This window comes from Neopsephotus bourkii, unplaced genomic scaffold, assembly GCF_033783945.1.
Source record: "Neopsephotus bourkii isolate Nb327-2 ecotype Australia unplaced genomic scaffold, CSIRO-AGI_Nbou_v1 NB_1572, whole genome shotgun sequence".
NCBI classification, from domain to species: Eukaryota; Metazoa; Chordata; class Aves; order Psittaciformes; family Psittacidae; genus Neopsephotus; species Neopsephotus bourkii.
Window position 1 is genome coordinate 2,879,363 of NW_026902048.1, and position 13,673 is coordinate 2,893,035.

Genomic DNA, 13,673 nt, shown 5'->3' on the forward strand with positions numbered 1-13,673 from the left:
AGATGAAGGGGAAGAAAAGCTGCTGAATGCTGCTTAGTAAATTACACACGAACCACAGCCACATGGACTATCAGGGTGGCACTTCATACAGCCCTACTCAAAGTTATTTTTCTTTTGATCAACCCATAGAAGGGTCTGAAGTAATGTTTCCATATGGGTTTTGTTCCTATTATGCAAGATCTGGTGAAATACATTATCCAAGATAAATGCATTAAGTGAATTGAAGTGGTGTTTTGGCCTTGGTAGGGTTTTAAGAAGTGTCTTCACCCCACTTCTTCAGCCTTGGGACAAGAGACTTATTAGCTAATTACTATGCAAATTACCTGAAATGTAAATTACATCCTAACATAGCCCCAGGAGCAAGAATTTAGTTTACTGTAATGGGCCGTAATTCTATCCAAAAATATAGTTTATTAACAAGCACATACAATAAATTGCACCACTAACTTTAAATAAAACATCTAGCAAGCTCACCTTCACACTAAGTGACAGTTGGTTAATACAGAGCAAAAAAGCAATACACATATGCTTTCAACAGACATAGAACAAACTCAGTTGCAATCCAAGTTCAAGTTTTAATCCAAAGAAGGGCACATAAAAGCAAAAGCAATGAAGACTTCACATGAACCTTGCCATTTCTTTCCACCAGACCTTTGGTCTCTTACAAAATAGGTCTGTAATACAAAAAGTAATAAAAACTCTGGATTCAATTTACTCAGCCTCTTCCATCACAAGTTACCTATCACATTTTGCAACACCATGAGTAGCATTAAGAGGGAGGTAAGAGGCAAAGATAGTTATGTCTTGGACCCATGTGAGTTCAGCTGCAGATAAGAGGCTGCCTAGCAGCAGGCATGGACCTCAGTGTCATTTTCCCAGTTTTTGCAAGAAATACAAAGATGGTAAAACATTCTTCTCTCTTTATCAATTAAAACTTGATCCATCCTCCACTGACATCGAGGCAAAAGTCCTTCTGTTATCAGGGGTACTCTGATGTGGCCACAGCGGCCTTCAAAAGAAAGTCATCCTCTCTAGTCAAAGGTTTTGTCACTCTCCCATCTTCAGCCTGGCTGTAATGTCAGTAAAACCTGACACGCTGCTACCACACGGGTGTTAGAACAGTCTCATCCTCCCTTCATGCCAGAAAAAGGGATTCAGCAGAATTCGATATATAAGAATTGAAGCCAACTTGGCAGCAATCAGCTCTGCTCTGCTCAGTGTAAGATCTTAACCTCACCGCAGCGAAGTAAATAGAAGGTTTGTAATGAACTTCAATGAAAGCCCAAGAGAAGCATCAGACCAAAACAGAAAAATACAGACTTCTTGATATTAGACCTTGTTCTTCGCACAGGAAAGGACATTCGGATTTCTGATTCTCCAGGAGAGTAACAAGAAGATTCCCAAGCACAGTGCTCCAAATCTAACAGTGTCCACAGTAAAACCTCTCAAGTGGTACTTTTAAACAAAGGCAAAGATTCCTCTGCTTCCTTTGTGGCAGAACAAAAAGTTATCCTCATAAGCAATAGGGTCCCAATTTTATTTATATGGTGCCTGTTATCACAACAAGAACAAAAATGATGCCTGTGCTCCCTAATCACGTTAGGAGTTAATCAGAAAAACTTCACAGCAGTTGTCAATGGGTTAAAGACTCATTTTCTCTCTATTCCTGCACCTTTCTAACACCTAGAAAAACAACCCAGAAACATCTCCTGCTTCTACACTAAGCAAAGAGTTAAGATCTGCTTTTATGACCAAAAAAAAAACTCTGTAGAAAAGGTCATTTTTTTCAACTGCTGAAACCAGGTATTTTTGCAGCACAAGGAAAATCTTAGCTCAATGTGATTGCACAAACAAGAGCAAGTAATAAAAAAACTACCTAGAAATAAATGAATTAAAGTGAAGTCCAAGAATTGTGACGCCTTGTATTGAAAAACAAGTGATGCACAGTTCAATCAGCAAGAAGCTCCCTCTCCCCTCTGCAGCTTGCATAGCTGGCTCTCATCTTAGCTGGTTACGAAATACTCTTGCAGCAGAACAACTTTAGCAGAATTTGGACAAGTGAGAATGGAGTTATATTAATCTAGAACAGTATCACCCAAAGATACAGATGAATACAAGCACTTTGCATAAAAAAAACCCCAACCATCAGAGAAACATGAATTTAAGCTGCATTTTTAGTCTATATATTGGCTTTCCTCTTCTTTGTTTTATAAAAATAGGGTATGACATTTCAGCTTCAATTGTGTGTTTAATTCATTTATTCACTGGAAATTCCAGTCCTGAAATATCATCTATTAAAGTGTTAAGGTTCATCCTGCTTATAGAACAGACCAATTTTCTTCTGAACTCCACTTGTAGACAATAATAAACTGAACTCAAAAAATAATCAGATTATGGGAAGAAGAAAGAAAATTAAGAATAAATAATGATCAAGTTCTGCTCTTACTATCTGAATGCTAATAAAACAAATGCAGCGCCTTTTGGGTGATCAAAAGATTTAACTCCAAAATAATACTTACAGATTGAATTCAGAAGTAAACTGTACTTTAAAGCCTCTCAGTCACCCTAAGAAGAGGACAAATCAACTTCCAATAAAGCACGTCCTTCAAGGACAGAGAGAGCCACAGTAAAAATAATACTGAAGATTCTGACCTGAGTATGGTATCAAAATGTAAGTAATTTTATCATTACCATAGTTCTCTTGTCATCCATTTAAAAACATGGATTCGATCCTACACTTGCACATTTCTGATATGGGTATAATGGTACATGGGCCATTTACATCTTGGCTGGGTAGTACTGAAGGAAAAGACAAAAAGCTGAAGGTTCATTTTGCTGCTTCAGCAGTAAAGGCCATGGGGTGGGAAGGGCTGCTGGGGGTACCAACACTGAAACAAATTAGTGAAATGACAGAGTCAGAAATCCAATAGTACAAAGTCTGCTTGGCCATGGCTCTTTCCCCTACTGCAAAGCAGATTTAATAAATGGGATTTATTTTAGAAAGTTTCACAATTCTTAAACAGTAGATGATACTTGCATTCCTGGAGGATTAAGTTCTACATTTCTTAACGCTAATTCAACTCTCTAAAACCAACCCAATAAAACCAGCAGAGCTTTTACAACTAACATGCACAACCTAAAAATTCCACCCTCAAAACTGCCTTTTTGGTACTCTTTTTAAGCTCTTAAGATACTCTATTTATTGAAGAGATGCCAGGAAGCCTGCAGCGGGAACAAATGCTTCTTTGGCAAAAGGAAAACATTTTAATGCCTCCTCCCTTCAAAGTATGCACACCTCACCACAACATATGCTAATATACTACCAAATAAGTCTCTTTATCTTGCCATTTTCATAACAGTTTCATTCATATCTATTTCAGCTTGCAACTACCTACTGCACACTGTGTTAAATCAACAAGTAGTTTATACCTAAGAAATAGGAAGGAAATAAAAAGAACACATTATATTAAAAAAATTATATATTTCAGAACAAGTCAAAAGGGACTAATTTTGTATGAACTGTTTCAGTGTAAAATTAAACTTTTAAGTCATGTAGGCATTTGGGGCCTGTTTTCCATCCTCTGTCCTTTATTTAAAATGAACAAGATCTAACAAAAAAGGATGCCCACAAATATGATAGGGTGTGGAAATTTGCACTAAATCTGCTTTTAATACATGAAAACAAAGTTAGAGCCCTTTTGTGAAGCCATCTCTGTATGCGTATATACCTACACATGGAGATACACGTACCCCTCCAGATTTCCAGCCTTCTCCAAGGCACACACTCCACTGACACTCTTCCATAAATCAGCCAAATGTTGAGTCTAGAAAAAGATGAAGACCAACTCTTTGCAGATCTACAGTCTACAACTGTAAAAGTATAATAAATAGAGATAAACAGTAATTATCATAGGCCTAGGTGTTTATCCAAGGGAAACTGCTAAAGTCATCTTCTTCCAAAGAAGCAAAAGGGGAAGAGTTTATTAAAATAAAAAAACTCAAGCCATGAAAACAAAGAAAACACACCCTCAAACATGCTGGAGCAAGACCACTTGGTGTAGGCATCAGTACCAGCCTTCCTTACTGAAAGAGGATCCTTAGTCTCCAGATATATCTTAGTTACTCCAATTAAATCAGTTTGGCTTCTAAAGTTAACAAAAAGATCTGCTTTTAGTATGTGGATTTAAATACCACAAATAATTGTCAAAGACTGGGTATACAACTGGGATAACTTTGCTGGGGAGAATATTAAGATCAGAGGGAGAAAATAAAAATAAATTCAACGGGAAATCTGCTGGGCTTCATCAAAGACTTCTACAGGCTTAGATCCACACACCTGAAACCACCTGTAGGGGTGATGAGGATGGGGGAGAGTGAGAACTTGTTGGTCATAACTGAACCTGTTTTTTTTGCCCCTTGTTAAGAGGAATGAAAATGCCTCAAATGATGCAAGGGGTCACCCTGAAGGCAGCCACATCTGAAAAATACTGGAAACCCTGAAGTCAGAGCTTGTGAATTTATTTGCTGTGTATGTTGTCCTGGAGGAGAGAGAAGTTAATGCTTTCCAAAGGCTGGTATTTACACTTCCGAAAAGTTGCTGCAGTTCTTCCAAATTTGATAGGGCAGGACTTAAGTGCCTCTTAGTGTTCCCAACCGGGCACTTCTGCTGCTTTGGCACACGCACACAGTATTCCAGTACCGATGGGATACGATGCTTAATGCAGCTTTAAACTGGCAGCACTCCTGAGTAGTTTTAAATGTTTATCAACTCAGTAGGTCAAAAGTCTGCAGACACTGGGTGGAGCAGCAGTATGCCACAAAACTAACAGTTGTCCTCCTAGGGAAAAAAAAGAGAAGGAGGGAACAGTTGTCAGTAAAGATTAAAGCTCCTGGCCCCATTCCAGAGCAGACAATATGCTGGTTTGTAAAATACAGGATTAGCTGATCTCGACACTTCAGAAAAAGACGGTTCATTTGCTCTACGAGTGCCTGATACAAAAGCAGGGAAGCACTGCAGGGGTTCTCAAAAACCTCCCTGGTTTCTAATGTATTCAGTTTAAAGCAGCAGCATGTGGTTTTTCTTTCTGTGGAGGGTGCGGCTGAGTGCTATAGCCAGTAAGTTTAACAGCTAAAAGGGAAATAGCTGGGTCATTCTTTGCTGCAGTTTGCTCGTGTTTCTTAAATTACTGCTTGTAGGCATGAAACAGCTGAAGTCCAGTGTCCTCCTTTGGTTCAGGCAAGTGAACAAACTGGGCCCACATTTACAGAAAGGACAACTGACAGGCAGAGCTGTCACACTGTGTCAGTACTACAGCAGGGGTGGCAACATGAAAGCCAGATCCTACCCTCACTGTGACCCTCCTCCTGCCCCCATCCTGGTAGGGACCTAGATATCGGCTTTAAAAATGTTAAGATCTGTTTTTCACTAACCCAGAAATCTCACTTTACCCAATGCTCTTGTCATCTGTGCTTTTTCAGATACATAAATCCAGTTCAACACTTAACTATCCTTTCCTGTAAGAGGATATAGAATGTGATACAGAAATCCAGACAGAAGTTACTGGCATGGACATGGCATGTGCTAATCAGTGCTGTTCAAACATTCAGGATCCCTACCCTGTGTGTTTTCATGGTCACTGTAAGCTCTTTAGAACAGAAACAGTCCTTCATGTCTTTCTAAACCAGCTATCACACCTCTACAATTCCACATAATCTTACCGTGTCAAGTGCACGAGCTACAGAGATAAGGGAACAGGCTACTCTGTTTAGATCTCATTTTCTGTGGATTTGCATCAAATGTCAGCTGCTTAAGACTGTATTTGTTAAGGCATTTTGCAGAACAAAGTACGTTCCTGTCTAAGGGAAGGAATGATAACCCATTTTTTAAAGCAGCTAAAACAATGCAGAAATATGTATTTTCAATTAATATATTTTAGAATGTTAATAAAATGTTCTTCCAACACAGCCCCAAGGTTATGTTTTGGCGAGTCCTAACTTTAACAATTCCTAAAGGTGTCTACCGATAGTCTGTCATCTTGGAATGGTAAGTTCTACAATGAACAATGCTCAGAAATCAATTCGAAAGTAGTTCTCTAGTCCAAACTCTCCCATTGTTGGATTATTTCAGATAATATAAGGATTTAGTGACCAGCAACTAGTTCTCAATCACTTCCCTAGAAAATTATACTGTTCAGTGCTCAAAAGGAATTCTTCATAGCATGATTGTAGCATCTTATGCCACTCTGAATATTAAGACTGTAATGTAGAAGCAGTTTATTTTACTCAACATGAAATCCATCAAGTTTCAACACACGACTGAAGTGTAACAGAATGGCAAGCTGAAGTGTGCAATCTCAACAATTAGATCTCAGAAAGATGCCTTTTCCAAATTAGTGTTCAAGCAGCCTTGTGGATGCTGTCCATACCTAAGTTGTTTTCATTTCATGAAGTTGAATTGCTTACAAATCAGATACCTCTTATGCCACAAACTTGCAGCAAAATAACCTGTGATACAGCTGTGTAAAATAGGCACCATCAACATGAATCATCAATTAGTCTCTTATTTCTTCTTAAAGATCTTCCTACTGGAAAGCAGTTTCTTGTTTTTATGGACGATAGCTATCAAGTCGATTTCAACAGGACAGGAACCAAGTGGCATTCTTGTGCATTACATATACCAAGTAATTCCTTTTTAAAGCACCTTTCTTTTCTGCTCCTGACTTTTATGGCATATGCTTTGGAACTAATGGCTTTACTTGAATTATCTAAAAAGAACTTTAGTATCACATTTGCTCTTTTAACTTCAAGTGAATTTAAGAAAATCTTTATCATCAGTGCTCACCTTATAGCTGTATCAGATCTTTCTCTGCATGAGGGCAAAATTTCCTGAACTGTATCCCTGATTTGAGCCCTATGACTGCACTGTCCAGCAGCTCCAGAAGCCTGTGTAGGCTTGTCTACTTGTGAATTCTGCACACACATTCACAACTGCTACAACCACAAGAACTGAAATATATTTAAGATGTATTGCTACTAACTGTATCTTACAATGCAGAATGCTTCCACAGCGTATCTCAATTACTGTGGAAAGAAAAAGAAGAGTATTTTACAGCATAACATTTTAATTTACCTCTGCCTTTAGAGCTATTTTCCATCTTTAATCCTGCAGCACTTTTATTCAGTGTTGACACTGTCCTGAAGTCAGGGCTGAGACCATCAGGGGAAGTACTGGTGTTCAGTAGTATTTCCTTCCCAAGGCACAGAAGTGCCATGCATGTACTGCCCTTCCACAAGCAAGTCAATCCCATCATACTAAAACAAGCTTACAGCAGTCTGAAACAGGCACATGTGGTAGCCCTCGTTAAAGAGTCCAACAACAATATTCTGGTTGGCTTGTAAATAAAAGATTTGACAACTTTTGCAGCCATTGGACAGGGGCTTTAGATCTGAAATGCTGCTAAATTGAAAAGAAGAAATCCTTAAGAACATACTTTGTTCCTTAAGGTGCTCTTCTTCCTAAATGAAATCCCAGTGTAATTTCCTGTATAATTACCCTTGATGCAATCCTGCCATTGGAGTCTCCCTCAAGGGAAAGAGCTTTGGGTAGACAATGGTAAACATAGGCTGGCTGCAGCGGTGGCAGTGTCCCAAGGGACAGTGCAGCAATTCCAGGAGGCTTTTAGGTAGCGAGATGGGAGTCAGAAAGTTCAAATCTAAAGAGGAAAAGAGACAAAAAAGGCTTGTAACAAAACAATTGCATGATAAAGTCAAACACAACAAGCACGATCCATGACCAATTCAGAAAATCAGCTGTCTCATACTTAAGGCTTTGTCAGAAGAACAGCAAGGTAATACAAATGACCACAATTAGGGTGAAACACATGGCGCTCTCAATGTTTAAGTTCAAGAAGTTAATTGTGTACGTTTAGCATATGTGGGCATAAAATTAATTGTTGAAAATATTATAGCTCAAGCAAATAAAAAAGCCCGGTAATAATAAAGCATCAAAAATCATAAAGCATTTTTAGACACAAAGATCATAAAGAGAAGTATTTAGTAATTAATAACAATACAAGGATTCTGAAAAGGATATCCATACTATTTTACTAAAATATTTCAGCAACCAATCCAGAACGATATCTGAGCTCACTAAAAATCCCAAACTCCCCCATCTGCAAAAGGAGACCTGAAATATTTAAAATGACTTGAAATATAATCCAGCCCAGCATAATTCTCACAGGTCCAACCAAGGAGGCCACTCTAAAAAGATCAATACATTCATCATCTCTTAAGTGTGCCCCCACTGTTCACAAGATGCCATCCTTTTCACCAAAAGGGACTCCAGGGTCATTTCAGGGGAAAAAGCAATTATCTTCCCAGGCCTGGCCCAAGCCACATAGTGTTTTATAAATTAAACCCAATATGCTAATCTCCATCTAGAAACTGAGACAGCCAAGGCAGGTGAGTGAGTTCAGGTGCTGAGTAATCAAGACAAGATGCAGTACCTGATAAATCATTTTTGTGGTATCACACTAGTTTCAGCTTTCAAACACTGCAAGGTTTAACCCCATACACAATGTACCACAAGAGCTGTGATTGAGATGACAAGCATGACGAATAGTATATTTGCGTCAGAAAGAAAAGGTCACATTCTGCAGTCAGGCAAAGACTGAGGCAAAGTAGTCCAGTCATTGCTGTCATACTTACCTGGCAGCCACCAAGTATTTAACAGCACCCTTGAAACTGAAAATTTAGGCAGTGATAGATCAAATCTGCTGCTTTCATCATGTGCCACCTGCTTCCCCAGCACACCCTTATCTTACACCTCTCCGGACTATGCATTACTCTTCCCCCACTGAAATTGGGTGTCACCACTGGTAATGCACATAGTCTTTAATAAGATAATTCAGAATAAGATATGTATGTGTGTATATGTATATATAAACATACTAAAAGACTACAAACTAGAGTAGGCAAGATAATTAACATATATTTCAGCATCTTTTTCACATTCTGCACCCTGGCTGCAACTAGATATAATCCTCAAAGCCTTGTGCAAACCATCTACAAACCATTTCTTAAATGGATTTTGCAATGCTATCTTGCTATTCTCAAACCAAGCTTCACCAGCATCTTCAGGAACCACTTTCACAGAGTCATATTGTAGGAACTAATGTGCAAGTCACAACCGGGTGAGAAAAGCAGTTACTGATGATTTAAAAGATCTTGTAGCTGATGTTCTCAAACTCCTTTTCAAAGACTGGAATTTTGCAAATCAGAATGAAACAGCATTCGTCACTGTAATTTTGGGGCAGCTGATACCCTGATCCTAAACAACTGAAAACCTCCCAAACCTCCCCTCTCCCAGCTAGATGCAGAAATATGCAAAACAGACAACTGCAAACTGGTCAGGATGTTCTTAATGCCAACAAATACATTCTCCACAAAGCAGTACAGCTTCCCATGGAACACAGGCTTGTGGGTTTACCCCATCCCTCAACATGAGGCTTCTTTCCTACATCATTTTTGCTGCAGACCTCCTTGTGCACTTTTCCTGGCAAAGCAGTAGTTGGCAGTTATGATTTACTCCAGCGGCCATGGGACAAGTGACCCCTTATCATAAACTCTCTAATCTCTCCACTGTAACTCTCTACCCTTCTGCTTTCTCCTTTCACCTCTAAAGCTGACAAATTCCCAAGATGTTGCAAATAGGGAAAAGTCACAATACATCCAAATCTGTCAAAATATGAATCTGCAGGTTATCATCAGATACTGCTAACTCATGTGATTGCTTGATGCACAACCACATAAGCCAAAGGCCACTTTACAGCAAAGAGCCTGAATTGGGGCAGAACTAAAACAGCTCAGCTGTCACGCTGTATGTACTGAAATGGCCAAGGGCTGCTAGCATTTCTTCTGCCTTATGTATAACAACTCTGCCAGTTTAGGAGTGTGCTGCCTGGCAAGAAGTTGCATTGTTGGCTGATGCATCTAATCTTGCCTCAGGAACTGTATTTCTCATCTCTTATTTCCATTAAAGAATTCCTCCTGCAAAAAGCGCCCTTCTTTGTACCGTCTTCAATAAGGAAACCATTTGTAAGCACCACTAAACCTTAGCAATAGTCTTTGGATCTTTGTTTTTTGACATTGGACATTTTTGTGCTAATACAGCATTTCAGTCATAATTTGATTAAATAAATCTTTTAAAATATTCATCCTTGCTCAAGTCTTTGGGGATCTATTTGAAATGTTCCTATCACTGCCAAAAACACACTTCCACCCTTTCTGTAATCTGAAGAATGCAGAGATTTCATACCTTTTAAAAACCTGTAGTAGATGTTATAAAGGGTCCTCATGGCCAGTTCTTGCAAAGGCAGCACATGATCTGTTTCTGTCCCTATAGATTTCACCTCTGCTGGCAGGAACACAGTTAACTGGCCTGATGAAAAAGAGAGCAGTTTCACCTCTGAAACTTGAATTGGAGAACCACAACTAGAAGGACACAAGACATTTAGAAAGTGGTTAGAAAAAAATGGTAAAAGTAACTTTATGAGGAAACCCAGATGACCAACCCAAAGATCACAGAATCATAGAATAGTTAGGGTTGGAAAGGACCTTAACATCATTTAGTTCCATCTCCCCTGCCATGGGCAGGGACACCTCACACTAAACCATGCCACCCAAGGCTTCATCCAACCTGGCCTTGAACACTGCCAGGGATGGAGCATTCACAACATCCCTGGGCAACCCACTCCAGTGCCTCAGCACCCTTACAGTAAAGAACTTCTTCCTTACATTCAATCTAAATTTACCATGTTTAAGTCTGAACAAGTTACCCCTTGTCCTGTCACTACAGTCCCTAATGAAGAGTCCATCCCTCATATCCCGATAGCCCCCCTTCAGATACTGGAAGCCTGCTATGAGGTCTCCACTGATACTGTTCTTCAGTGCAGACCTCTTCAAAGATTCCTTGCACAGGGCAATACATGTTGGGCTTGGACCTTTAAGGACCCCTTCCAACCCAAACTGTTCTAGAGATTTCCAGCTTTCATAACATGCTAGTCATGGGAGACCTTTACTTATCAAATAGCATTCAAAAGCTAAGAGAACTGAGAGCACAGTCCCAAGAAAGTGAACTATGTGCATTACATGTCCCTTACGTTGCCAACACGCTCTCTTATGGCCTCTGAATATTTTACTTAACAGTTTCATACCTAACAGTTGGTTTCCTGTGTCTTAGATCAGCCAGTTGAGAATGGTAATGGATTTCTCAACTATAATACATGAGGCAAATTACAATCACCAAAACATATCATTTAAGTGCCATGGGTGATTCTGTAGCACACATTTCCACATCCACAGAGTTCCCTTGGAGGGTGCAGGGCGTGAAAGGAAAGTAAAAAGAACAGCCTAAGCTGTAGTGGGAAGATACCCTAGGGAGTCTACAGCCTTGTCCTTCCCAAATCATATCAGGAAAAAGAAGGTTATTTTGGATCCAAGGAGAGAAACTTAGCTTGTTGTAAAAATAACAACTCTTTACATGATCCCTATTGCAAGCTACCATGCCAAGGAGACACACATAGGAAAATTCTACTAAGAGGCTGGGGAAGTCAACAGGGGAATTGGAATTGTTTATGACAACTTAAATTTGAAGCCAAGAGCAACTTGTTAGGGCCAGTCCTAACAAATGGAACAGAAATACAAATTTGTCAGCCTTCCCAGATATTGGACCTAAGACTGAGGTAACTACACTCGACCTTATCAGATGTGAAAGAAATATCACAGTACTTCCTCCATAACAAAGAATCTCATTTCTTCTGATTAAAGGAAAAACAGCCCGGAGAAACAAGCAAAAAAGAGCAGCATCAAACAGCAAGTCAGGAAGTCTCTTGTTAAATATTTAATGTTTTCCCACAAACTATTAATGGGGTTAAAATATATTTGGGAATTCAGAGGTCCAGTATTCCAACAATCCATTCCTCAGGAATCCATACCAATGAGTTAGCTATCACAACACATAAATCTATCATGTCGTATATCCAAGCTGATTAACCCCTTATCAACCTAGCTAGAAGATGCATCCATACACTCACTATAGTTTCTGCAGCTTAGAGCTGGGCTATTTGGTCTACTTTATGTAAAGGGTCATAAAGAGAGCGAAAAAACCCTAAACAAAAGAGACCATCAAAAGGAATACTCTCAGAGATATACACCCTTAAGTCAGGGCGGATTAGGGAATGAATCTCAACCCATGAGTAATCGTTGGTGCAAAAATAAAGAATACAAAGAAAAACCCCACACAGAATCCATGGAGGTTAAGAAGTGGAACAGAGGATGGTCTAACTAGCTGGGAAAAAAAGATGCTGCAGGAGCAGCTTGGTGAATAAATAACTGAGGGCACAAAAAAAGGCTGCGACCACCCATTGGCTGCCTCCAACAAGACTGACAGATACCTTAGCTGGAGACTATGAAATCCAATCTGCAGCAAATAAGATCAAAATTTATTTTGAGTGCTGAGATCATCACCTCTTATATAAAAGACTTTTTCAGTCAGTCTGACTGCAGGATTCCCAGACAGAGATTCATTACTTGCACAATGCAATTTTATATTCTATTTTCAGAAATCTAGCTTTATGTTACTAACAGCAGCATGTCGGATTTGATTCTCCAGTGGATGACCAGAAAGAGCATGAAAGCCCTGGGTCTTCAGCTCTCTCTTGACCCATGAAAACCTTGAATTGGTTACTAATGCTTTCTTGGAAAGAACACAGGAATTCCTCACATGACTATTATTACATAATTTTAACATCACTCAGCACATTATCAAATAAAACCTTTGGTTTCTTAATAATGTGTAAGTGCTCTTCCTGTGCTGGATGATGTGAAACCAGGATGGTTTCACAACAAATATCTGCCTGGGACACAAATACTGGTTTGCTTATCAAAAGTAATATCTTTTTATTCTTTAATATTAAGGGAAAAAAATCATCGTGTTATTTCTTCCACAGAAGCATTACAAGAATTAATTTGCAACACTTCCAACTTTGTCTTTTCTATACTAGATGTAAATAGACTCCATCAAGGACACTGGCAGCTATAGTCTGACCAGGAGTGTGCACATAATCACAGCAAAAAGAACTGGTAATATCTTCACAAAAGGTCAGTGCAAAGATAGAATTATTTTGCTGAGTATAAAACAAGGACTTAAAACATTAAAAAAGCAAAGGTATTCTTATTGACAATCACCTGATATACACAGGACAGTTGGATCAAACTTGTTGGTCCAACTGTCATTGTCACTAGTGTTGTTGGTCACAATCCACATAGTTGTGTTACCTTTAGGGTCAAGTTAATGTCTGTCTTAGGATTTATAATCAGTTCTGAACAAACAGAGGCTAGGAATTACTTTTCCTGAAAAAATTACTGGTAGCTCGAGGCTGCAGACAGTGCAGCAGAATTATAATCCAACTGCAAGTATTTAAATATCACCCAACCAGCTGACAGGGAATATTAGAAAAACCTTAAAATGCCAAGACTCAGCATCTCACATATTGCAGGAGAGTGCAGGCTGTAGGGATGGAATTTATATTTAATGCAAGATTTGCTGAGAGTGAGCACACCAGAAATTTATAATTAGATGGTAATGGGGACAAATCCTCTTCTGATCAGTTTAC

At 39.1% G+C, this 13,673-nt stretch overlaps 1 protein-coding gene across 6 annotated transcripts in view; it reads right to left on the reverse strand.

Annotated features, from left to right (window-relative positions):
• Positions 1-555: 555 nt before the first annotated feature.
• LRRC28 (leucine rich repeat containing 28) overlaps positions 556-13,673 on the reverse strand; it is a 50,368-nt gene continuing 37,250 nt past the window's right edge. For 5 of the 6 annotated variants that reach the window (XM_061371240.1, XM_061371244.1, XM_061371242.1 and 2 more), the window contains 3 exons: positions 10,316-10,491; positions 7,553-7,712; positions 556-4,837 (listed from right to left, as the gene is read on the reverse strand). In XM_061371240.1, the coding sequence (XP_061227224.1) occupies positions 4,765-4,837; positions 7,553-7,712; positions 10,316-10,491 (409 nt within the window). In that variant the 3' untranslated portion in view covers positions 556-4,764. The remainder of the gene's footprint in view (positions 4,838-7,552; positions 7,713-10,315; positions 10,492-13,673) is intronic. The other variant, XM_061371246.1, reaches the window with a different exon arrangement.